The sequence below is a fragment of the Pezoporus wallicus genome, unplaced genomic scaffold, assembly GCF_028554395.1.
Source record: "Pezoporus wallicus isolate ANWC-B61680 ecotype Strahan unplaced genomic scaffold, APGP_CSIRO_Pwel_v1 contig_3058, whole genome shotgun sequence".
Lineage (NCBI taxonomy): Eukaryota > Metazoa > Chordata > Aves > Psittaciformes > Psittacidae > Pezoporus > Pezoporus wallicus.
In genome coordinates this window covers 5,938,031-5,964,697 of record NW_026641153.1, presented here as the reverse complement: position 1 = coordinate 5,964,697, position 26,667 = coordinate 5,938,031, and the positions used below count along the sequence as shown (strand labels likewise).

The following is a 26,667-nucleotide window of genomic DNA, read 5'->3' as shown; positions in this document are numbered from 1 at the left end:
GGGAAATGAGACAAGAGAAAAAGACAGATTTGTTGCTGTATCTTCTCCATTTCCCCAAAAGAAGTGAGATTAAACAAGATAAACAAAATAGAACAGGACAGAAGATTCAAGGGAAAGCATAAACACATCCAGGAGAAGACAGTGATCAAGCCAGTTGGCAAAGTGGCCTACACTAATAACAGGGCAATCTCTAACCCATCAGAAGTTCTTATCACCTGATGGTGGCTTAACTGTTTGTCCATACCCCGATTCTCAGTACACATCTGTTGTATTCATTGTCATAGGATCATATTGTGAGTGGCAGCACTTTTAAATAGAGAACTCAAGTGAAACGAGTGGATCAGAGAACAAATTATTTTTCTTTTTTCTTTTCTTTGCTGCGAGTCACAGTCCCTTAATGTCAGATTTCATAAATATAAGGGAAAAAAAAAAATCTATATTCTTGGGTGTCTGTATTCTGTGAACAGAAGCCCCCAATCACCAAGACTGGTCCATTCAGCACTAAACTTCACACATACCCATAATGAGAACCAAACCCATACTCATCTGGCTGGCAAACCTACTGCAGGTGGCTTTACTGTGGAGAAAAGCCTGTCAGCAGTGCTGGGAATTTCAGCTATTTGCTGTTCTGGAGTTAACAGCTAGTGTAACAAATCAGGTTTCAAAAGAATTCAGAATCATCACTAACTTCTAACTGCCAAATGTTCTAGATACAGCAAGGGTTTGTGTAATACTGTTTCATAAGGAAGCAGAAGGCATTCAGAATAGGATGGTGGTTTGGAAGTTAGACTGAACAAGTGAATTGTGAACAGTTGTGTGGCTAATAATGCTCATTAGCTTGGCTGTATGCCAAACCAACTGTGGTTTTGAATGCAAGAATGCAAAACACATGGTTTGTACATTTGTAAAGTTACTAAATTCTAATGTGGAGGTGTGGGGAAGGAAGAGAGTGGTACAAGTGTCACCTACCCGAAGTCTCCGGACAAGTCCCGTGCATGAGGCCAAACATATTTCCACAAGCCTTACTGACAGCAGCCATCTTAGCAAGAACAGGAAGGTTGTGAATAACGAAGGACACCTCATTTCGCTGCTGCTTGGCAAGGTTCTGTGCATGCCCAAGGATTCCAAACCCTGTAATGTCTGTAGCTGCGTGAGCGTTGAAGGTGTGCATGAGTCCAGCAGCTACAAGAGAGGGAGAGAAAAACCAAAACCAAACCAGAAAGGAAGTTATGAGGCAAAGCAATGCTTCAACAACATTATGCATAGTTTCAATGAAGTTGCATACCTTTAATTCAAATTGGGTTACTGTTTAAATTAATAAAGTAAGAAATCATGGTTGAAGGGAACTGGAGTTCACCAATACTGATTTAACCCATAAAAAAATTCTATTTAAGGTATTAAATCATGCTGAAAATTCAGCACTGCAGTTATATTTATGAGCATGCTCCATTAGACATGTGCTACTAATTTGTATTAGTCTATAGAACTAGGGATTTGCTGCAGATCCAAAGTTGAGAGCCAGAGAGGTTCTGAGCTCAGCTTTGCTTCAGTAAGGGCAAGGACCAGGTTTATTCGAGTCAGTTCTCTCACATCTCTTCCCCTGCCACTCCATAAAGCCATCACATCAGAACTTAAGTTCTGAACACTTGAGTTTAAAGCTTAAGATCAAATCCTGCAGGTCCTGAGAGAAGGGCCCCAGCTTCCCATCTATGCATTCATGGAATTCCTGGGCATTTACAGCTACAGAGCCCTGGGTGGGAAAAGGGTATCTCTGCATGAAGGACAATGGCTCCTATTAAAAATATTTAAGTATTGTTAAAGGTGCCTGACAAGAGTAAGTGGACAAAACAAAACCAAGAATGTTTTGCCCTTCTTTGCTGCTTCTATATATGTGAGTAGGACCCCAGTTCTTTTCTACAAGACAATCCTGGTCATTTATTTGTCCTGGAATACTTAGAGAAAGAATGAAAAACCAGTGACATGACAACAAATGCCAAATGAAAACTGAATAAAATGGGAGAAGAGCTATTTCATTATCCCTGTTCCTCCAACTGAGAAGTAACGGAACACCTAGTTCAATTCTCCACTCCTCCAAGGGTACTTTGAACAAAGAAGGAAAATCCTGGACTAAAATTTCCAGGATAAAAGCAAACTTAAAAGAAACAAACACACAAACAAAACACCACAAACACCTATGAAAACAGAAGAGGAAAACTCCAAAACCCCCCAACAACCATGTGCTACACATTCCACACTTTGTGAAGCACATGACATAAGAAAATTAAAAAGCAGTAATTTAAATTGAAGTGTACAAAACTGAAAAGCTTTGCCTTTTTTATTCTGAATTTTTCCAATCAGGCCTCACAAGTTCTCCAGGCTCAGAAAATAAGGAACAAATCCAATATATTGCCCTTTAAAACATCCTCTAACTCACTGGGATGTTACTTGCAGCATTCACATGAGTCATAATCATCTCCAGCAGCATTTGTGCTTTTGCTGTGTAATTAAAAGAGGGTGTTTGATTTTAAATTGCTTGCTTCACAAACAGTGAACGACAGAACTATGGGGCAGGAGGGATGAAGTGGCTGTGTCACACTTCCCTGTGGCAATGAAATGGAATTAAGTATGGAACTGGATAAACCCCATCTCCCATTTGCCTCCCCAACACACGCCTCTCTTCTTACCTGTTCTGTTCAGTCGTGCCATATTCATCATCGCCTCCTGGTACGCTAGTTCTACATCTTCTTGCGTTACCACTAGTTTGATTTTATTCCACTTTTCTGGCTAATGGACAAAATAAAGATCATTCTTTTAGATTTGCAGATGTGTATTTTAAAATACACCTTTACCACTTAATATCCCTTCAGCCAAAATGTACTTTTTTAACTCAGCTAAATGTTTGGGTTTTTTTTTTAACTCAGAGGGGCAAAGGTTCATCGGTCAGAGGTGGTGCTCTACTCTGCTGTTCCTAAGCAAAGTGAACTGAAAGATCAATTAGGCACTAAGCTTTCAGCAGCAGAGAGGAGTGGAATACCCTACCCCAGGGCAAAGAACTTCTTCAAAGCAACTTTCTGGCAGCCAAGTAAACAGAACTTTGTGGCTGACGTTGAGATTTGTAATCTCTGGCTTCTTGGGCCTTTAAGGAAAAATTCTTGATCTCCCATCTGGACACTTTGATCAGGAACGGCCACTGACATCCACAAGTCCAGGTCTGAGGAATGCATACTAAGGCAGGATGTAATTGCTCTAGTGAGTTAGGACTAAGGCAGTTTCATAAACTTCCTTTCCAGTTTAATACCAGGATCTCCTTCCACCTATTCTCTGGTGTCTTGTATGGATTCATGTCTCCATCACATTTTAAGCAAAGCTTTTCATCCCAAAAGGGTCTCAGAGCAATTTAGGAACAGGTACCTTTATAAAGGGCAGTTGGTTCGTTGGACCCTGAAGTAATCTCAGATTCAGAATGAAACAAAGTAACCATTTAACTGTTAGAAGCAATACTACAACCTTGTTTAATTTGCTTTTTCTTTTGTACTGGAAATAACAGAGAACTAGAAGTAAGTAAGAATAGGATGTTTGAAGCCACAAGGCCATTCCATAGATATCACAAATGAGCTGCTCAAGGTGGAGGTGGAGGCTGGAAGAGCCACAAACACAGGTAAGATACAAATTAAGCTCCTCTCCACTATAGCAATTACATTCTTTGGTTAGTAAAACGGAAACAAAGGCAGAAAAGTTCATGAAAATCCCTAAACAACTTGTAAAAGCAAGCTTAGATTTCGAAAGAAGGGTCTGTAGAACCCTTTCTGAAGGGGCACAGCACAGCAAGCCCTATCTTGCTTTTTAGCTGAAAGAGGAAAAGGCAAAGGGATGCCAGTCCCCAGCTGTGGCCCAGCTGAATCAATCCAGATCATCAGCCTGGCAGCTGAAACCACAGTGAACAGTTCCATCACCCCCAGCACATCCCTAACCCAGCCCTCAGTGGGGCCCAGCTCCCTGCACACTCTTTGCAGTCTCTTCCTTTGCACCCTACAGCTGCTGCCAGGAACACAGCTGGGGCCTGACTGCAATAATGCTGGCAGCTACCAAGCAAGGAGGGTAAGTTTTGTTTCTTTATGGATCTTCCTTTCACTTGTTACTGGGAGCTCATTTGTTACTGCTCTGGTTAAAAAAACTCAGCTTTTAGGTTGTTTTGGTGTTTGTTTTTTTGTGTTGCAGCCACATCTCTCTACGCTCCAGTTTTCCTTTCTTGCCTATACAAAAACTTGCTGTATTATGGACCTTCTCCCACATACTTTTTAATACCATGTCAAATTCCCTATCAAAATTTGATTTATGGGTGAATTTGTGATGGGTAATTCTAGTTTCACTTTCCCTGCTCTTTCACGGAACAAAGCCAAAAAAAAGGCAGCACAGCTACTCAGAGATTTTCCTACCACAATCAAAGATATATTCTGTTTACATGTAATAAGAGGATTGATTTCCTTGTTGTCCTCATTTATCAGACCAGAAGGTGTTTCTGGTTGACAGTCAAGGAAATTAAAAGTACTTGAAATATGTGGAAATTCAGAATGTCCTTAATTTGCAAGTCTCTTTGTCAGCACAATAACACATATGTTAAGAAGATTATGGCCAGAAAACATACTGTAAAATTGGTGTCTTGTTCTTTCACTTCATTTTCATATCAAGATTATCTGAGGCCCTGATCTTTATATCTGATAGGAAAATGCAGGATTCTGCTGAGGTCAGAATTGCCAGTCTAGGCCCTATGGAGAAGGAGAAAAAGACTTTTTCTTGTTGCTCACACTTCAGGCTTCAATGATAGTTTAAGCTGGTTCTTTCCCACTTTTGCCAACACGAGCTGTGTAATTAGAATTCAAATGACAATGTAGTGGCTAACTGCCAAAACTAAGTAGATTCCAGCTCACTCCTCTGCCAGTCTATTGGCTCAGCAGTCCCAAAAGTAGAAAAGATGGATCTTTTTAAAGTGTAAACTGAGCAGTTCTCATCCTGAAGACACATAACTGGGAGCCAGACAACATAAGCAGATGCCAATTTTGCAGTCACTTTTCAGTTCAGTAGTTACATTTTTGCCTGAAGTAACAGATGGAAGTATGTCTATATACATAATGCTGCTAGAAATATTCTTACTGAATGCACAGGGTAATACATGTGAAACGTAGATACATTTCCACATACAGAGGCAGAAAGCCCATGAACACAGACAGCAATCTTAGCCTAACTGACATAAATAAGCTTTTGCCGATTACTTTAGCAGGTGGAGGAGGGCGTAATTTTACCCAGGGTTCCAGTCTGTTGTTCTGTTGATAAACAATGTTGTTTATTACAGCAATACTTGAGAACTAACTAAGAATTAGATGCAATTAAGATTGGCTCACTAACCACAAAACAGCAAACTGCCTTGATTCCAAAGGAACTTTGTATATAAGCAGGTTAGGCTGAGACATTGAGGAAGGAGGAGAAAGACGTGGTAGATCACTCCCTCAGTGTACTTATTACACCACTGAACTTTGCCATTTTGAGGGAATGAAGAAGGTCACCTTTAATTCACACCCCTCTTCCCTAGTTCTTTTTTTGCAGTGTACTCACAATATCTAGCCACTGGTGAACAGCTACAGCCACTTGTGTTCCCAAGGGTTTAGTTAATACAAGCACATCTCCTGGCACTGCATTGTCTGGCCTGAAAACAAAGAATTCATATATCAATTACACAGTGAGATTCACACACATTATTAGGAATAAGTGCTGATAGTTATGTTTTCACAGACCCATGTATCTTGTTCCACAGCTAAACTGACTAATGGCAGGATTACACTTTGGGACTCATTGCCATGCACATTATTGAGCAAAATGCTGCAGACTTGTTTAAAAGTGCTAATCTTTCTTGGAATACAAGAATGTTTGCAGTCAGACACATGACATTACATCTTTTCTTTCAGTTTACTGGAGATTTAAGATAGGATAGGGAAAAAGACTGACCTTATTTGGGGCATAAGATAACCAGCACTAGGACCATGAACAAATTCATTTGTGTAGTGTAACATGCCACAGTGGGACGTTCAAAATCAGCTACTGTTAAATGGACACAAAGCTGTAAAGACAGCAATTCTGTAGTTCTCTGCAGCCATTAATAGGCTAATTGGGAGATGGTTTAAAATGGATGTGTAAATATGACAGAAATTTATGTCCAAAACCAGGCTTCAGTACCTTTAAAGGTCAGAAGCATAACTCTCCTGTCAAAAGGAGAATAGGATCAAAAGATACTGGAGGATAGGGAAAAGTAAAAGGACATCCTGTTTAAGAAAGCAAATATGTACACAAGATGCGGTATCTCTTGAGCACTAAGGACAAATGGGAGCAGGAGAAGGGACTGCTTTATTCATCAGGAGACAGATCACAAGATCACAACAGAGTATTTAAAGGATTTTTACTGTATCCCTTCAGGCCAGTGCCTTTGATTGTTTAGTGATTTAACTTACATTATAAATTCATTAGGCTGACAGACTGTCGTGGCCACTCCTCCTAAAACAATCCAGGGATTTAACACTGTTTGGCCACCAGTAACAGATGTTCCTGCCTCTTCTGCTGCATCTTTGAAACCCTGGATAATTAGAGGCATCACTTTGTCTCTTTCCTAGAGATTAAAACAGAAGTCAGAGTTCCATACACAGCAGTACTAGTCATTTCAAGACTGGTTGAGGGCTTTAATCACTGCAGCCAAATAACTCGTGACAGAAAAGCCAGCCCCAAGAAGAGGCTGGCCTCCTGAAAATGGCCATATTACCACACAGAGCTATGGTTTTACAGCTCTATGTAATAGAAATGAAGAGACACTCTTACACTGAAGAAAGAGTCTCCAAAAAGTCACATACAAGTAAAGAAATCAGAGTTCTGGAAACTCAGAACAACTATCCTGCTGTTGTAACCAGGTACAGCCACAGCACTGCAGCACAACGCAGTAAGGCAAAGCTGAACCAAGCTGCATTTAGCCTCCACTAACCAGTGAAGTTTCAACTTACTTCTAAGACTAAACATCCCTTTTTTTCTAGGGCAAAACACATGCCTGTAACTTCCATGGGGAAGAAAAGGAGAAAGCAAAAATAAAAAAAAAAAAAAAAAGGAAAAAAGAAATTATTTCATTTTTTTTCTGCTTCAGAGAGCTGTTACAGACCATAAGTATCCATCTAGATTGATGGAGGAATTGGTAATCAAATGCTGCACTGGAGCAATATTGTCCTGAATTGACAATGGAGGCAGAGACCCCATTTTGGTGGACATGAAGGTATTAGCAGCAGCAGATTACAATGCCACAAAAAACCCAAGCCTTTAGCAAGTGAAGTCAGAATGTTTATGAGACAAGACCCAAGCTATGAACTGAAACATTCAATAAAACCATCTCTCCTTTAAAAGGGTTCAAATTTTGAGGAGAAAGTACACTGAAGGTAAAGACATTCCAAGATGTTCAGCTGTTTGGGACTTCCTTCAAAAGAAAGTAGTGAAAAATCTTACCCTATCTGTCATTTTATTGCTAATTCCAAGCAGCATCAACATGTTGTCGCATTCCGTGACCCCCATGGCATAAAGGTCACTTAGGACATTGGCACATGCTATCCTTCCCTGGGGAAAAACAAAGACAAAATAAACCTGCAGGAATGTTTGTGGATGTTCAAACACCTGCCAAGAACAACACTCCCAGCTTAACTCTGCACCCTGGGACAGCTGCTTATTCTACATGCTCCCACATTAAGAAACCCAGCCAAGGATGTGGCGTACGATGCATTTTGTGCAATATGCCCACCTAGAAAGTGCAGATACTGGTTTCCTTTACAGGTAAGGAGAAAAGTCGTCCCATGTCTTGGTCAACATACTCTCACCAACTACCTGGGAATCCCACACTGAGGTTAGGGTGGCTGCCTGATTTGGAAAGCTGAAGTTAAGCTTGACAAAGCCTAGCTGTGATAACAAGCTCAGTTTACTTAATCTGATATGTTTCAATTAATTTTATTCCAGCACAGTGGAATTTTATTCAATAGTACACACTGAAGATGACCATTGTATACCATTCACAACTGCTAGGGAGCTAATCCAAGAAGCATACATTGTTGTACCTCTTCCGCACTGGAATACTTAGGAGACAGGGACCTTGAAGGGAAAGCTGTTTGCTCTTCTGCACTACCCTGGAGGCAATGTCTACACTCATGGTTCTAGGAGGGTATTCTTCTTCCTGGAAGATACAGCTGTGCTGCAGCAGGCAGCCACACTGGGGTGTTTTTTATGTCAGGACATCAGTAAGAAGCTGCCTGCAAAGAGAGCATGTGCCAGGGATTGAGGAGCTGAGGGCTCCCAGGAACTGGCCTTGTCACCATGTAGGAGCACACACAGCTACTGAGTGAGGGGCCATATCCATCCCTCACCACTTGAGCAGCGAGGGAAACATCTATTCTGTCACTTGTTCAAGTGACAAGACTGAATCTTGCTACAACACATACATTTCTGTTCACTTTTCATAGCATCACAGAATTGTTTGGGTTGGAAGGTACCTTAAAGATCATCCAGTTCCAACCCCTGCCACAGGCAGGGACACCTTCCACTAGAGCAGGTTGCTCCAAGCCCCAGTGTCCAACCTGGCCTTGAACACTGCCAGGGATGGGGCAGCCACAGCTTCTCTAGGCACCCTGTGCCAGTGTCTCACCACCTTCACAGGGAAGAATTTCTTCTTGATATCTGATATAAATCTCCCCTCTTTCAATTTAAAGCCATTTCCCCTTGTCCTGTCACTACATGCCCTTGTAAAATGCTCCTCCCCAGATTTCCTATAGCCCCCCTTTAGGCACTGGGGGCTGCTCTAAAGTCTCCCCATAGCCTTCTCTTCTGCAGGCTGAACAACCCCAGCTCTGCCCGTCTCCATAGCAGAGGTGCTCTAACACCCTTCCTCTCTTTTTATGTGTGTAAGCATCACCACTAACAAAAACTGGTCCAAGAGACAGAACTGGTCGTGTGCTGAAGATTCCTCTACAAAGTCATGAAGCTGACAGAACTGAGAAGGCATCACTTGCATCACATGAGCTCAGCTACTCTAATTTTACTGCATTAATGGACCTGAGTCAGGGTTCACTGGGGTACAAACCCAACATAGACAAGATATCAAGTTTCCTGATGAAGAGAAAGAACTTTCTGGTACAGAATGAGCCCTAGGACATGGCAAGATCATTTTAAAATACAGGACAAATTCTGTTGGGTTACTCTGGAAAACTCCACACATTTTTAGTAAAACTGGTTTAGGTTTACAGCTGCACAACTGGAACCAACATTTGGTATTACCATTATAAATCTGTGCTTTCATGAAGTTCAGAAACAACAGAACCTTGATAACAAACACACATTTATTTGACAGAGTTTGGCCTACAGAAAGATGCTTTACTTGGATGACAAATGGTGGGGTTTGAATCAAAACACATTTCCACCCTCTCCAAAACCCTACAGTCTAATCACACATCCAGGAGTTTTGCATAGAGATTAGTATTTTCAGGCAGTTACCTCACTTGCTGATGACATGAAATAACACCTGCAAATCACAATTAGATATAATCCCAATTTCTTTCATAAATTCAAGAGCTTCCAGTGGCATCAGGGGAATCCCTTCCATTTGGAACTGCAATATGTTTTAATCATTTAAATCTTAAGCTATTAAGACAAGAGAGCTGTGTACTGCAGGTTTGATGGATATTGGCTGTTAAACTCTAGATGTTTAAGAACACTAAAGCCTGGCATCTCCCTTTTCTGGAAGGGGACTATCAGACTGTTCTCAGCTATCTGCAGTATTTACCAAGCAAACTGCTCGTTTATGCCCTCTTAGGAATGACAGATAAGTTTTTGAAACCACACTGACAACAGTGCTCCATTCCAGTAGTAAGAGGTCAGCCTAACACTGCTTTTGCCAACTGGCAAAATCACTATGGAAACAAATACAGGGAGTGCAAGTCTCGAGTCTGAAGAAGCAGAGGGAACAACATACAGCTCTCGAGCAGTGATAAACACAACAGGATTCACACACAGGGGTCAACCTGGCTGGATCCTGCACACTACTGCTTGCTTGGTCCCCTTGGAACACAAGTATTTATGTGCAATACTAAGAACTAAGGGCAAAGGATGAAGTATCAGGCATCCACCCCCCGTTGAGAGTGGAGCTTCTTCTTAAAAGAGCACCAAGAAGGCTCCTGGAATTGAGGGGGAAGGAAGTCCACTCTCAAACCAGCTGGTTTCCTGCTCCTGTACTCTGAAGGTGTCTGACGTGCCACAACAGAGGTCAGTGCCCGTCCTGTTACCAGAGGCTTGATACTTCCTATGAAACCTATTTTCAGTTGCTTTTCATTTTTCCAGTATCAGTCCATTTCAGCTGAACAGTCCTATACTGGATACAGATTTTACGAGTGAACATCCCAGAGATACTCTGCACAACATGGACTGAGTGTTTTCAAGAGCAAAGCCAAAGAGAAAGGGCAAAAGAATGAAGAGGTTTTTGCACATAACTGCAGAACTTTGTTTTAGAACAGGCAATGAGAGTGAGAGAAGGCTGTTTTCTGAAGTAGAAACCTGAAGCTCAGCAGAGTCCACAAGCAGCTCTACCCTCCTCAGCCACAGCACCCTTCTGCCACAGCTTGAGTCCATGTGGACTTTTGGTATTCCCTCCTTGACTCCTCTCCCACGAGCTAGAAAGGCAGATCAGATTGGGAGCTGCAGTTAAGACAGTGTGCACAGAGAAAGGAAGAGACTCTAAACCAGGGAACAGCCTAGAGTTTACTACGTAAGGAAATAGGCTAGAAGAGCAAGGAGCAGAGTGTGGACTGCATAGAGTGATAACGAAAACAAGAGAGTGGTAAGAACAAGCATTGGTCCGGGGGCATCCAGATTGAAAACAGGGAAACCAGGAGCTGGAGGAGCACAGCAGCAGCGGTCTTGTTTTTAAGCGAGGACTGCAGAGCACACCCTTTATACAGCCTGGACAGAAACTCAAAACTTCCAAGTCTCACTATTCCTCTGCTCTCAACAACAATCCATAAAACACATGGCAAACTGTATTTGACTGATGTTGGTCCACCCAAGAATATGGCAATCTATACTGGCCCCAGGTACTCTAGTCCCCAAGACAGAGCGGTCCAAGTAGAGGATTCAGCAGCTCCAACCCTGCTGAATCATCACTGCAGCTGTCAGCAAGGTTTGTGACAGAATCCCTCTTCTCGGCTTTTAAGAAGAAATACACATCTACAAGAAGATTAGGAAGGGACAAGCCACCACACTAAAACGAATGTTGACAAGAATGAAAAGTGGGATTTGAGAGCTAGAAAATACCAAAGTTACAGCTGCTGGTGCATGCGGATCACAGTATAGCCTGTAACTTGATTGCAACCACTAAAACTGGACTAAGGCCAACTTACATTCCACTCCAGCCACACTGGCCTAAACCTCATCTGGGCACAGGCTCATTTATCTACTCCTGCGGCATCTCAAGCCCTTTGTATCTCCAAACAAAACAGCCCTCCCCCTTCACCACAGACTTCTCACGCTGTCCCACACAAGTTTTTGCTACAAGGTGAGAAAAGAGTTTCTCAGCTGATGAATTTGAACAAAGCTCTCCAACAACATATCTATTTATTGTTTTCCAGACAAGTTCCCACATGATATTAAAGCAAGCCACTTGAATCGGGTTTCTCAGGTGAGCTCAAAAACTCTGTACTACAGAAGCCAGCCTGAGTTCTTGGCTGCTCAGTCTGCAGTAAGAGAGCTCCTCTGGAACAGAAACCCAAGGAGCCAGGCTCGCATATGTGCGCAACACCTGGGCAAGCATGCTTAAGAAAGAAAGTCACTCCTGATCTCAAACTGCATGTCTAAAACCTATCCAGTGGGTCTCACAGAACAACCAACTACAGCAAATAAAGCATGCAATCGCATAAGCGGCAGTAAAAGCATGCCTTAAAGCAAAGGAGTCACATCCAAACCACAGGAAACATGAGTTACAGCATTTCTTGACTTTCATTTAACAAACAACTCTTGTAGAATTCTTTACAGCTTTACTAAGTCCTTCCTTTAAAGTTCATTTGTTTCATCATGACCTTCTGTTCAAGTCAATACTGATCACCACCACACATACCATCAAAGAGGAATCTTTACTGAGGCTGACTACTTGAAACGGAGACACAAAAGGAACCAAAGTCCAAGTGCACACGACTTCCAACAAGTTCTTTCAACTTTTTACTGTCTGCAGACAGAGGTAAAATGATGTTCACAAAACACCCTGAAGTTGCCAGGTGTTACTGCCAGCTACTGTCATTTAGGCATTTCCAGTTCTAACACGTTGCCTGGTTGTTTCAGAACCTCAAAAAAAGTCAATTAAAATGTGGTTCTGCTCTTAAGCAGAGTTTACTGTCTGCTGCTTCACAGACAGCTCCTTTTCCTCCTTCTGCACTTTTTCAAGCCAAATCCCACAGAACAACAGATGGAGGGAAATTTGAATTAAAGGTGGCAGTTCTCCCAGCTTTCAACCTATAGAAAGCAGCACTGCAGCATTCCTGGACAACATGGAAAAGATTAAGGATGAAACTACGCCTTTCCTTCTTCATGTGTATTTAGGAAAGTCTCAGACTGCAGTTAGTCAATTAGAATCACAGACTGGTTTGGGCCAGAAGGGACCTTAAAGCTCACCCAGTTCCAACTCCCTGCCACCTTTTACTAAACCAGGTTGCTCCAAGACCCATCAAACCTGCGCTTGAACACTTCAGGGAAGCACTGCACATCTAGAAGAAATGGTCAAAACTGCCATAAGACTGGTAAATGAAAAGCACAAATCAACTCAGCCATATTGATAACAATTAAGTTTAGCCAACTTACCATCATATAAGGATCATCCACAATAGGATAAATATAATCTGTTGTCTGCACCAACGACAAACCTCCATGTCTTAATGGAATAACGCACGTGTCCATCCCAATTCCTGCAAGACAGAAATCCAGCAGTGAGGTTAAGTCTGCTCTTAACTACAAGTTCTCTTGTTAGGAGCAACAGATAAAACATGCCTGTGAAACAGAACTCTGAATATTGCCTAAACAGACATGGCAAATTCCTTCCTTAGCGAGCACATAGCACAAATAAAGTGGAAAACCAAGCAAAAAATGACAACTCTTGACTTGAATAGGACTGCAAAGGGCTGAACTACAGTGTTCTGCTTCTTCTGCAGCATAATAATAGTGCATTAAGAACATCTGTGCTTGAATGTATGTACATTTAAAGTTAAGAGGAGCTACATACATTGATACTGTCAAAAGCAAATAGGTTTTCCTGTCACTCAATAGGTGTTCTCAACAAAATCATAGTGACAGTTTTAAAAGGACATAACCTCTCTTAACAGGCATTTCCTTACTTCAGCAGAAACAAAAAGAACTGCCCAAGGCACAGCTGAAGTCCCCAGTGAAAGACGATTCACCCACTTGGACCTTTTGCAACTTGGCTAAGCTCCAGGCCTTACTTCTGTGAGGCTGAGAGGCTGTGAGATGACCTGCTGCATATGGAAACTCCTTTGGGAAAGCCACACTACCAAGCACAGCCTCTACCCTGCTGCTGGATACTTCAGACAGAATAAGCAATATTAAAACCATGTGGCATCTGCTGTGATGCAAGAGCCTGCACAAAAGGTGACAAATCACAACATGCGACCTGAGCTGCACTCCCTGTCGATATCCCCGTGGCAATGGCAGATAGCTTCCCTCCTACCTGGGCTGGCAGCAAGCTGTGCATACCTCACAGGGCAAAGGTCTTGAACCAGCCAGTTTTCAGGGAGCAGATGCCACAGAGTCATTTTTCCCCGTGGATTTATAGAACACACTACCTAGCAAAACCTACAAGCCAGTATTTGGCAGTATGCTGTACAGCAATAGAGTGAGCTGCTCCATCAAGTCCTACTAAGGACACAGAGCAGGTCTGCCAGGGAGCAGGTATGTAGGTCTAGAGGATCTCGGCCTCTCCTGCCTATGGAAGCACTAGATCTAGCCTAGGAAAAGAAAGGATGCTGACAGAAGCTTGTAAGCAGTAATTTAGAGTTGCACACCCTCCATAGAAGCTATCAACCCACACTACACACTGGTCCAATGTCTCCAGAGAAGTGCATGTAAGGAGTTACAGAGAAGTGGCTTGTGTATAGGAGCTGTTTTCCCTCAGTTAACCTATACATGCCAAATGCTGCAAGACTGATGTCACTGTGAGGTTTTCACAACGATAGCAGAAGTGCTGTTTGACACAGGCCAAGGGGCTGTGACAGTCCTTCTGCGGCTACATTTCTGTCCCACCAAGGACGGACTAAAGTTAATCTAGAGAGGTGACTGAAAACAGCGATTTCAAGGTCCGTAACAGTTCTGAGAATTAATATCAAACTCAGTTTCCTACTGACAAATATACTCACAGCCATATTTAAGATTGCTCTGGGTAACACCAGCTGCAGAACTAAGGAGGAGTGAGCTTGAGCTTGCTACTGGCAACTTCCCTCTTGACTGCATCTCAAAAGCATTGTGCATATGCACAGGATGCACAGTTACCTTTCTATACCTGATGCACAAGGCATCAGAGGCAAATCACACCAAACTTGTCTAAAGACACATTTGTTAAAAGGATACTCATCACAACAGCATATTTTTGAAGAGATCTGAACTCTTCACTTGCTATTACTAACAGATTTCCTGTTACATAATATCACACCTATGTATTGATTGCACTAGTCTGCTTTTTACCTTTTCGTATACCTGGAGAAAAATCTATTTGCAGTTCCTCTACTGTTTAGATCCTGTAAGTTTGTAAGAGAAAAAACAAACAGCTAGATAAACTAATCTAAAACAAACTATTACCGATTTTAGTAATGTGCCAAACTGAAATGCTGTTGTGAACAACTTAATTTAGCAAAAACCTTTAAATAGCAAACTGGGGATAAAAAAAGCTGGAAGTGTCCTTCATTGGGAATATTAAATTATAGTACCCCCCCCAGCTCCACACACAATTGCTGCTTAGATATTTCATACAAAGATCCCCATTGTTTAAGCAGGAACATGGGTTCCTTACTAATCTCTCACTGAATTCAATCTCTACCAGAGTAATAGGTTGCAACCCGTTAGCCTGCTAATAGGCTATTAGCAATATTAAAATAATTTTAAATAAGGCCATTGGACACTAGGTTGATAATTAAATAACTCAGAATAAATGTTACATTGACATTCCTAAGTTGAGGAAAAACCATAATCATTCTGGGCTGCAAAGCAGAGACTGAATACATAGGGCTGAGTAAATAGACAGAATTAAAAGTGTCATTAAACACATTATCTACATTAATTTATCTATATCAATATGAGGTACAGTAATTGGTATGAAAATGCCTCCATTCGCCTTGTTCCCCACGTAGGTGGCTTGTGCAGGCTGCTTTCCCTTACTGCTTGCAACATTGTGCAAATATCAGAGAGAAAGTGAAGCTGTCAAGCAGAGAGAGGTCTTGGAAAGACAGCCTTTCCCAGGCACCTTCTACAGGTGAAGCAGAGTGGGGAACAAGGAAAGCACGGAAAGGGAAAATGACAATTGTGAAACAATGTGCTCCCATCAGCTGAAGCGAGATTTTTCTCTTGCTCACTTTCTCTGACCCAAGAACAGCAGGGAGGGGAGGGAGAGGGGAACTTCACCTGTGAGTCATCTAATAGCTTAAAATTTATTGCATTCATTGCATAAATTTCCAAAGGCAATGTATTAATAGAAAAGTCCAGAAATTAAATGATAGAACTTCAGTTTGCAAAGCATCTGCTGGGGAAAGGGAAGAAGAGACAAACGCTTAAGCATGTGCCTATCACAATGGCCACTCCTGACTGATTTCTCTTTGTAGTCGAGCATACTGCAAGATGTTAAATAATTAAACTAATATTCTTGTATCCCAGATGCCAACAAATGACAACACGAGATTTATTCTTCAGACTTCTGGACACTGTGCATGCATTGTACAACACACACTTTTCAAACTGATTAAACAAACTGCAAATGAGATCATGTCACCAAGATGACCCAACATATGTCTATAGAAGCAATTACTTACCCAACCTGGGCATAACTGCCCCCAGGAACTGTTCATCTTCTTGAAAATGGTTTTCTTGTAGAGATTCAAGCAGTTTCTGTAAGACATCCTGTGGCACTTTGCAGCCCGTGCCTTTCAGTTCAGTGAATCGGGTCAGCCGGAAGTTCTTGTCCAGTTCGTAACTTTCTGGGTTAAATGACTCCCGCACAGACATGGTTCTCTCTCACACACTGCTGGCCTTTCCTACCCCAGAGCTACGGGATCAATTTCTCTGCTGATCAGTCTAATTAGAAATAGAAATGAGAATTGGGAATGTTAGAAATTCCTAGGACCTGCAAGACAACACATTTTCCACATGGAGCAAAGTTTAAAAGAAAGAGAAAGCACTTAATGTCATCATTCACATGTTAAGACAGGTGGGCACATCTCACACAACTTGTTTCTCTAAGACTACAAAGGAACGACTCCTCTTCATACCTTCCAACATTTAAAACTCTGCCTATGTCAGGAGGATCAGAGTGCATTTCTTTTCCAGATATGCCGCATAAGTTTTTCATTTTAAAAAGAATTTAACACACTTACTGCCCTCATTTAACAAAGAGGTAATGAAAGAAGTAATAGTTCCCAGAGCACCAAGGCCAATTTCCAAAAGGCAACCTGGACCCTGATCCTGCAACCCACTCAGCAGAGACATATGTTTGTACTCAGCTCAGTGCAGGGTCATAATTTTAGACATTAACATATTAATCTCAAAAATAAGATGCTTTTCAAATCATGGCTTGGCTTCAGTTCTGATGCAAGAAGCTGAAACTCCGTAATACACCTGTTCTCTTTGGGGGAAAACACAGTCCCAGTGTTCTGTTAATACAAGTAACGGAAGAACAAAGAGGCTGTATTTAAGCAGACTGGTTTACCTACAAACATGCCAGTTCACCTCTTAGCACGCTTGCAGACATTAAAACATTGAAAAGTTTCTTGCTTCTCGAGCCCTTTTTTTAGGGCTGAGAATAGAGAATTGCCCATTAAAATGGTAACGTAAAAAGACACTGATGCAACTCATTTAATAAAATTCTTAACAATGCATGGCTAATTTTAGAATGTTTTTCCACTCTGACTCACATACACCACACTCCAAAACTAATAAGAAGCCTAACCAAGCTACTGACTCCTAAACAGGAATGGCTGTGATAAAAAACATCTTTCCCAGAAAAGTTTTCAGGAATTACTAAAAACGACCTGCCTGCAGGAGTTTCTTAGAAAGCAGGGTCCTGCCTAACAACAAGCACAGGGCTCAGCAGCATCGCTGACAAAGTCTGATACTGATGGTCACATCGTTATGAGGTTAAGCTGAAAAGGAAAAGAAATGAATACAAGTGACTGGTATTCACTGAATTCAACTGCTTTAAATATAAGAAGTAAATGTACACACTGTGCAACTGATTTCCACTGTACATCACTTATAATAAGTGCATCTGTCCCATAAACCTTTAAGTCTACCGATTTATTGAATACACTTTGTCAGAATTGAAGTTTTAAGCTCCCTGAGAGCTTCTGATGTGGAGCTTGACTCCCCTTTGCGGTGCTTTCCCTCCTTCTCTGGGAGGTGTGGTGCTTATTTAAAACCAATCTTCCAAAGCCCAGGCACGGGCAGTAATCCAAACTCTAGCTAGAAGAACGTGTCTTGGATGAGCAATGAATTCAGCTCGTTGCTGTTGTCTTCCAGTGCAAGACACTAAACGCTTGCAATGAAAGAAAAGAAGATAGTGTCTGGAAAACAACCTGTCAACAGAAAAGGGAGACAAAAGCTTTTCAAGGAGGGGGATTTCCCACCCCCCCTTCAGTGTTTTTTAACACTTCATTCTAATTAATTCCAGAAATGTATAAAAAGCAGCTTGCCCCACAAGGGAAACATTTCCCCCTCATCTATCTACTAATTGCAATATGCTTAGCACCCCCTACCTACTTACATAGGAAAGGATTCAGAGGCCACAGCCTACCAAGAACTTTTTGCAGCCTTGAGGACTGTAAAGAGACAGAGTTCCCCCCTTCGAAAACAAATACTGAAACAAACAAGACGAATTTATTCAATGGAAAACCTCCACAAGCGCACAATAACTTTTAAATGAAGATGTGAATAAACCTGCATGCAACTGTGTACTTCGGAGGCTACCATGGGAGTAACCTTTCCCACAAGACCAAGCTCCTTGTGACTCCTGTCAGTGCGCAAGCATGCAATTTCTGCGCGTTAGGCATCCCCCACCCCAGGAGAGGAAAGCACCTCGTAACCCAGATGTTTCTTACTTTAAAAGAACGGCATAATACTAAAAGCTAAAGCTTAACCCTTGCCTCCCTAAAGAGCAGAGAGAAGAGAGCACAGGGGGAAGAACGAGAAAGAACCGGAGCTCGGTACCTACCCAAAACAAACCCTAAAGCAAACAACAGCAACACAACCACCCGAGACCTACAGGGCGAGGAACTGCAACATCCATTTACCCACGGCATGCGGCGAGCAGCGCTGCGGGGAGGCATGGCTCAGGGACACCTTAAATTCCCAGCCGCTGCCTTTAAAGGCAACCCAGGGCCTTCACTCCACTGTTGCTCTTTGTGCAGCCGGCGAGGAGGAGGAGGCGGCTGGGTGGGGGGGGGGCAGGAGGAAGAACGCAACCGGCTCCCAGCGCAGAGCTGGTCTCGCACAGCTTCCCCGTCCTCACCCGGGCGGGGGTCGAACCTGCAACCCCCAGCGCGGGGCACACGTGCGCGCAGGTACAGTGCCACCGGGGCGGGGTTAACCCTTTGCAGGGCGGGTTAGGACGGATTCAAGCACGCGGGGGCGGCACGGGACGCCGGGCCCAGGCCTTCCCCCCCTCCCCCCTTTCCCGCCGATCTGTGAGGGAAAAAGGAAAGGGGAGGGGGGGAGGAAAGGAGGGAGGGAAAAGAAAAATGTCGGCGGACGAAACATTTAACCCGCCCGCTGCCGGCGCTATGTGCTTTTAAAGCGGCCGCAGCGCGGCGAAGCGCACCCCCCCCCCCAGACTCTTCCCCCGCCCTTCCCCCGGGGACGGGCTGAGGGAGGGCGGCGGGGCCCGCGGCCAGCCCTCACCCCGTGCAGCGCCACCGCGCCGCCGCCCCTCGCGCCCGGCCTAGCATTAACGGCGGAGGCGAATTCCCCTTTAAATCTCCCCGCCTTGCACCCCCCCTCCCTCCTCAGGTCTCCCTCTTACCGGCTCGCCTCCTCGCCCTCCGCCTCCTCCCGCGAACGGGACTCCCAGCCCAGTCCCACAATGCACCGGGCGCGACGGGCTCCCTCAGCGCCGCCCCCTCCCCTCCGGTTCCCGCCCCTCCCGCTCACCGGTCGCGCGCGCCCCGCTCTGCCCCGTTCCCCATCAGCTCCAGCCAGCTTCTCCGCGCGTTCCCGCGTAGAGGCGGCGCGCCCCCGCCCCCCCCCGGCACTGTGGGTTTATGGGGGAGCAAAACGCGTTTTTAAATGGGATTTGAGCGCGGACCCGGTGTGTGACAGAGAAGAGGACGCGGTGGTGGTGGGCTCTGCGTGGAGAGCCCCCGCGCTCCCAGTGTTAACGTGTCCTCTGTGGGACTCGGTGGTGGGAGGTGGTGTCCTTCAGTAAGGAAAGCGCTGGGTTTGGGAGGTTTTTGGGCGGGAAATTTCAGCCGGAGCTGAGGGGAGCCTGAGCTCTTCACACAGGGTGCTGCATCCGTGTGGAACGTTACAGAAACTGGGCAAAACGTTCCCTTTAACGTCATGAAATCAAGTACGTTGGAAAAGACCTTTAAGGTGGTCAAGTCCAACCGTTAACCCAAACACTGCCAAGCTGACCTCTAAACCATGTCACTGAGGGCCTCATGTACATGGCTTTGGGCGCTTCAGGGGACGGTGACTCCACCACGGTGCTGGGTAGCCTGTTCCTGTGCTTGACAACCTTTGTGGTAAAGAAATTCTTAATATCCACTCTAAACCTGCCCTGGTGCAGCTTGAGGCTGTTTCCTCTTGTCCCATCCCTTGTTCCTTGGGAGCAGAGCCCAGCCCCTCCTGGCTCCATCCTCCTGTCAGGCAGTTGTAGGGAGCGATGAGGTTCCCCCCTGAGCCTTCTCTTCTCCAGATTGAACCCCCCAGGTCCCTCAGCCGTTCCCCATCACACTTGTGCTCCAGGCCCTGCACCAGCTCTGTTGCCCTTCTCTGATATAGTTTGATCCATCTTGTGAACAAAAGATTGGCAAGAAGGACCCCAAGAGGGACAGGTTGACTTGATGGTGGGCAAAATTTGGCCAGTGTTCAGTTTTTCTGGATGCAGAGACAGGAGCACAGAGCCAGAGGAGCCCTCAGGTGTTACAGAAATACAGAATCAAGTCCAGAGGAGGCCATGAGGATGATCAGGGGACTGGAGCACCTCCTGTATGAAGACAGGCTGAGAAAGTTGGGGCTATTCAGCCTGGAGAAGGAAAGGCTGCATGGAGACCTCATAGCAGCCTTCCAGTATCTGAAGGGGGCCTATAGGGATGCTGGGGAGGGACTCTTCATTAGGGACTGGAGTGACAGGACAAGGGGTAACGGGTTCAAACTTACACAGGGTAAGTTTAGATTGGATATAAGGAAGAAGTTCTTTACTGTAAGGGTGCTGAGGCACTGGAATGGGTTGCCCAAGGAAGTTGTGAATGCTCTATTCCTGGTGGTATTCAAGGCCAGGTTGAGCAGAACCTTGGGTGACATGGTCTAGGCGAGGTGTCCTTACCCATGGCAGGGGTTTGGATCTGGATGATCTTGTGGTTCTTTCCAACCCAAGCCATTCTGTGACTCTATGATTTCAGAGTTACAGATAGCATAAGACCCGTTTTACATAGCTAATAGATAAAAAAGGCACGTTGCTTCTTGTAATTTGCAATTAATTACCTAATTAAATAATTGCCATTAATTCAAAGCCTGCCTTCTCTTTGAAAAACCCTGCTTAAAAACAAGTAGAAAGAGAAGAAATTAAAATGTTGCTTTTCTTACCTGATTTTAATTACTCTTTTTATCTCCAAGCAAACATAGCACCCCTGGCCTGTGGTGTAGAGGACCATAGACGCATGGAAGCTCCCAGCACCTTCAGGAAGTCACTAATTATTTTTATAATTAATTGATTTTCAGGCTCTCTGTGTTGATTTCCTGAAGCATTTCAAGCTCAACACACAGGAGTTGTTTCTCCATGAGCAGCTGTGGGGCATTGGACTGATGGTTTTGACAGCAGAGATGAATCAAGGATGTGGTGCTGCAGTCCTGACCTAGGATTTGAGCTCTTCTTCAGTGCCTTTGCCTCCTCTCAGAGAGAGAGGGGGCAGAAGATCTCGACATCTGATTGCCATTGATCCAAGCTGATTTGCTGAGTGTTGGCTTTGTGTTGTAGAATCATAGAATAGTTAGGGTTGGGAATGACCTCAAGATCATGTCTGCATGCTCCTTGGTAGAGGATTTCAATCTGAAAAAAAAAACCTTAAGTACCTTGAGAAGTGGTAATGGGATGCTCTGATCTTACATTTCTCCATTTAGCCATTGCCTCTACCACCAGTGCCTCATTTAAAAAAAATAAAGCAGGGGGAGGTAAAAGCAGAAATGAGCATGGCTGATATTTAAGCCCTGACTTACAGTTTTTTCCTTTCTGATTTCTTTTTTTTTTGGGGGGGGGGGGGCAACGATGACGAGGGGCCTGGATCATGTTTTCATAGAATCACAGAATGGTTTGGGTTGGAAAGGACCTTAAGATCATCCAGTTCCAGCCCCCTGCCATGGGCAGGGACGCCTCACACTAGATCATGTCACCCAAGGCTCTTTCCAACCTGGCCTTGAACACTGCCAGGGATGGGGCAGCCACAGCTTCTCTGGGCACCCTGTGCCAGTGCCTCAGCACCCTCACAGTAAAGAACTTCTTCCTTATATCTAAGCTGAACCTCCCCTGTTTCAGTTTGAACCCACTCCCCTCTTGTCCTATCACTACAGTCCCTGATGAAGAGTCCCCCTCCAGCATCCCTGTAGGCCCCCTTCAGATACTGGAAGGCTGCTATCTGGTCTCCACTCAGCCTTCTCTTCTCCAGGCTGAACAGCCCTGACTTTCTCAGCCTATCTTCATATGGGAGGTGCTCCAGCCCCTGATCATCCTCATGGCCTCCTCTGGATTTGCTCCAACAGTTCCTTGTCCTCTTTATGTTGAGGACACCAGAAATGCACACACTGTTGCAAGTGGAGGTCTCTCAAGAGGAGAGTAGACTCTTATTTCCTGGAAATAAGCAGAAATTATAGAGGAATTATTCTAGGGGAAAAAATAATAAATTAATATTTTCAGGTGCTAACATGACTGAAAGAAAAGCCAAATACATGCAAATTCATGCCAAAGTAGTGAGGTCGGGTGTTGCTGCCTCATGTCCTGTGTCAGGTACAGGAGTGGGAGGGAGGTACCTGCCTTGTGGGAGCTGTGCCGGGGTCTGACCTTGTCTCTTCCCTTGATTCTGAGGTTAGGATGGCCACATCTGAAGACAGAAATGTGGGAAAGGGTCTCCACGAAGGAAAACACATGCAGGGGTATCCATGCAGCCCATTAGTACCGGTATGGATGTGACCCTCTAGAGCTGAAACTAAACAAGACCAGGGTATGGAAGTGGTTACTGAGCATAACTGACTGCACTGGTTAATTAAAAGCATAGTTCTTGGCATGGGCCATGGGGAAGCATCCTCACATAGATCTGCATATGTCCCCTGGTCCCTCCTGCCTGTGCTAGGTTCAGTCTCTGCAGGAAAGAAGGGGCAGGAAAGCAGCTTTGCCAGCAAAAATCGCCAAGAGGAGCAGCGAGCCACATCTCTGCTGCAGCTTTGGGTCACTGTGGCTGCAACCAGCAGTCGTGTACCACATACTGCTGGGGCAGCATTGCTGGAATGGCTGCTGGAGGACATGTGGGATCAGAAAGGGAATCCGGTGCATCCAGGGGAACATAGAACAGAATCATAGAATCATAGAATAGTTAGGGTTGGAAAGAACCTTAAGATCATCTAGTTCCAACCCCCCTGCCATGGGCAGGGTCACCTCACACTAAACCATGTCACCCAAGGCTCTGTCCAACCTGGCCTTGAACACCGCCAGGGATGGAGCATTCACAGCTTCCCTGGGCAACCCATATAGTGCCTCACCACCCTTACAGTAAAGAACTTCCTTATATCTAATATAAACTTTCCCTGTTTAAGATTTAACCCATTACCCCATGTCCTATCACTACAGTCCCTAATGAAGAGTCCCTCCCCAGCATCCCTATAGGCCCCCTTCAGATACTGGAAGGCTGCTATGAGGTCTCCATGCAGCCTTCTCTTCTCCAGGCTTAACAGCCCCAACTTTCTCAGCCTGTCTTCATACAGGAGGTGCTCCAGTCCCCTGATCATCCTCGTGGCCTCCTCTGCACTTGTTCCAACAGTTCCATGTCCTTTTTATGTTGAGGACACCAGAACTGCACACAGTGCTGCAAGTGAGGTCTCATGAGAGCAGAGCAGAGGGGCAGGATCACCTCCTTCGACCTGCTGGTCACGCTCCTTTTGATGCAACCCAGGATACGGTTGGCTTTCTGGGCTGCGAGCACACACTGAGGCTGGCTCATGTTCATTTTCTCATCGACCAACACCCCCAAGTCCTTCTCCGCAGGGCTGCTCTGAATCTCTTCTCTGCCCAACCTGTAGCTGTGCCTGGGATTGCTCCAACCCAGGTGTAGGACCTTGCACTTGGCATGGTTACACCTCATGAGGTTGGCATCAGCCCACCTCACAAGCGTGTCAAGGTCCCTCTGGATGCCATTCCTTCCCTCCAGCGTATCAACTGAACCACACAGCTTGGTGTCATCAGCAAACTTGCTGAGGGCGCACTCAATTCCACTGTCCATGTCAGCGACGAAGATGTTGAATAAGACCGGTCCCAACACCGATCCCTGAGGGACACCACTCGTTACTGGTCTCCAGCTGGACGTTGAGCCATTGACCACAACTCTTTGCGTGCAGCCATCCAGCCAGTTCTTTATCCACTGAGTGGTCCATCCATCAAATTGATGTCTCTCCAATTTAGAGACAAGGATGTCGTGTGGGACAGTGTCAAATGCTTTACACAAGTCCAGGTAGATGACATCAACTGCTCTACCCCATCCATCAGTTCCGTAGCCCCATCATAGAAGGCCACCAAATTGGTCAGGCAGGATTTCCCCTTAGTGAAGCCATGCTGGCTGTCACCAAGCACCTTGTTGTTTTTCATGTTCCTTAGCATGCCTTCCGGGATGCTCCAAGATTTTGCCAGGCACAGAGGTGAGACTGACTGGTCTGTAACTCTCCGGGTCATCCATTTTCCCCTTCTTGAAAATGGGGGCTATATTTCCCTTTTTCCAGTCATCAGGAACTTCACCTGACTGCCATGATTTCTCAAATATGAAGGTCTTCATCCTCACAGGCCCTGCATCTGCCTTCCACGACTTGGGTGGTGTGGTCAGAGCCTTTGCCAGTGAAGACCGAGGTAAAGAAATTCAGAACCTCAGCCTTCTCCAAATCCAGGGTAGCCAGTTCTGAGAGCTTCCATAGAGGGCCCACGTTGTCCCTAGTCTGTCTTTTATTCGCTATGTACCTACAGAATCCTTTCCTGTTATCCCTAACATCCCTAGCCAAGTTTAATTCTAACTGGGCCTTAGCTTTCCTAACCTGGTCCCTAGCTTCCTGGACAACATCCCTGTACTCTTCCCAGGCCACCTGTCCTTGCTTCCACCTTTTGTAAGCCTCTTTTTTCCTTCAAATTTTCCTCAGGAGCTCCTTATCCATCCAAGGAGGTCTCCTGGCCCTCCTGCTGAGCTTCCTTCTAGTTGGGATGCAACAATCCTGAGCTTGTAGCAGGTGATCCTTGAATATCAACCAACAGTCTTGGGCCCCCTGCCCTCTAGGGCTATATCCCATGGAACCTTCCTAAGCAGGTTCCTGAAGAGGCCAAAGTCTGCTCTCTTGAAGTCCAGTGCACTGAGCTTGCTGCACGCTCTTCTCACTGTCCTGAGGATCTCAAATTCGACCATCTCGTGATCGCTGCATTCAAGGCTGCCCTGGAGCGTCACATTTCCAACGAGCCCTTCCCTGTTGGTGAGCACAAGGTCAAGCATGGCACCTCTCCTTGTCGGCTCCTCTATTACTTGCAGAAGGAAGTTGTCTTCCACACAGTCGAGGAACATACTGGATTGCTTGTGCCGGGCCATAAAAAAACCACCCTTTTGATGCAGGATCATAAGCAGAACCCTAAAAGTGTAGTGATGGATCCAACAGCCCTGGGGAGAGCTGGCACTGCTGGAACCACCTGGTTTATCTGACATTTTCCTGGAGTTAAGTAATGGTTTTCTAGAGTTAGAAAATTCTCAAATGGCATCACTTTTTATTTTGTTTTTTTTTTTTCTCTATTTTTTTCTTATTCCCAAGGGCTTTTATCACCATCTGTGTGCAAAATCTCCAGCAGGAATCCGTAATCTGGAGTGATTTGGTCTAATGTCATGAGAAGGGTCTGCTCTGCACACCTTAGGAAGTGCAAAGAGGAAAAAGACAAGAAGATGGAGCCCTCCTAATTTCTCAGTCTTATCAGAGCCACTGCCTCCTGTGCTGACATAAGGAACACAACCCATGTCCTTCACCTTTACAGGTGCAGGGCCTGTATTTCTTCAGTCTTTTTCCCTTGGATGACTCAGAGCATGGATTATTAGCAGCTCAGATTTCCTTGGCCAAAGTGCTTTGTTGCAATACATCCAGGTTAAATCTAAGCAGTGTTTCTGATCTGTGTAAGCTTTTGACTTGGTTCTGCGTCTTTGGCGTGTACAAAATACTCTACATTTGAACTCTCCCTTTTCTGTTTCTTAAATGTGAGCAGAAACTTTTGTGTTTAAACAAAACAATGCAGCCTCCCCCTGCAATGTTTGTAACCAAGGAGTTGTGGCACCACAAGAGCATGAGAAAATCTTGCTGATTAAAACCAGGGTAAGAACTGACAGTGAAAGTGATCTTTGTGTTTTTTCCTCATTGCAGGATTCACAATGAAGTGGCTGGTAAAATGGGAGCAGCTGGTTCAGCTCTGCTTGAACGCTGGATTTAATGTGCTGAAACTACTTCCACTGGTGTGTGTGGCTGGGCATGTGTTTTTGATGCAAAAGCTTTAACTTTGGTGTGATATTTCACATGTTAAAACACATCTCTCAGCATAGCTTTCCCCCCACCTCAAAATGCTTTGACAAAGCAAAGTAAGTTTGTGTTATTATCAGCTTCCCTTGCCTCATTTTTCTCTTCTTCTTGCTTCTCATTAATACACAAGTGGTATTAAATAAATAATAATGATGCCAGTAGTGGCCTCTGCTGTGCCTCAGCGTTTGCTCCTTTTTGCTTCGAGGAGCAGATGTTCCCTGTCTTTGTTTTCTGTTGCCAAACGGGGACTTTGCCCCTTTAACCTTTGATAAGGTACTTTAATAGTCTCTGACGTGAGATTTTATCAAAAGCCTTGGCAAAAGCCACAGAAATGATACCTGCCTC

General features: G+C 44.6%; 1 protein-coding gene and 1 long non-coding RNA gene across 6 annotated transcripts in view; one reads left to right on the top strand and one right to left on the bottom strand.

Annotated features, from left to right (window-relative positions):
• SEPHS1 (selenophosphate synthetase 1) overlaps positions 1-19,423 on the bottom strand; it is a 25,226-nt gene extending 5,803 nt beyond the window's left edge. The window contains exons 1-8 of one of the 4 annotated variants that reach the window (XM_057422500.1): positions 19,334-19,423; positions 16,134-16,395; positions 12,907-13,010; positions 7,531-7,638; positions 6,501-6,655; positions 5,611-5,701; positions 2,685-2,784; positions 970-1,182 (exon numbers count right to left, since the gene is read on the bottom strand). In XM_057422500.1, the coding sequence (XP_057278483.1) occupies positions 970-1,182; positions 2,685-2,784; positions 5,611-5,701; positions 6,501-6,655; positions 7,531-7,638; positions 12,907-13,010; positions 16,134-16,326 (964 nt within the window). In that variant the 5' untranslated portion in view covers positions 16,327-16,395; positions 19,334-19,423. Of the gene's footprint in view, positions 1-969; positions 1,183-2,684; positions 2,785-5,610; positions 5,702-6,500; positions 6,656-7,530; positions 7,639-12,906; positions 13,011-16,133; positions 16,396-17,352; positions 17,491-18,526; positions 18,746-19,333 lie in introns of those variants that run through there. The other 3 variants (XM_057422499.1, XM_057422501.1, XM_057422502.1) reach the window with 3 other exon arrangements.
• LOC130606289 (uncharacterized) lies at positions 18,772-26,667 on the top strand. Of its 2 annotated transcripts, none has more exons than XR_008973933.1 (2): positions 18,772-18,875; positions 26,170-26,667. It is a non-coding gene; the product is annotated as an uncharacterized LOC130606289 (long non-coding RNA). The 2 variants fall into 2 exon arrangements; XR_008973932.1 differs by lacking the exon at positions 18,772-18,875 and adding an exon at positions 24,692-25,789.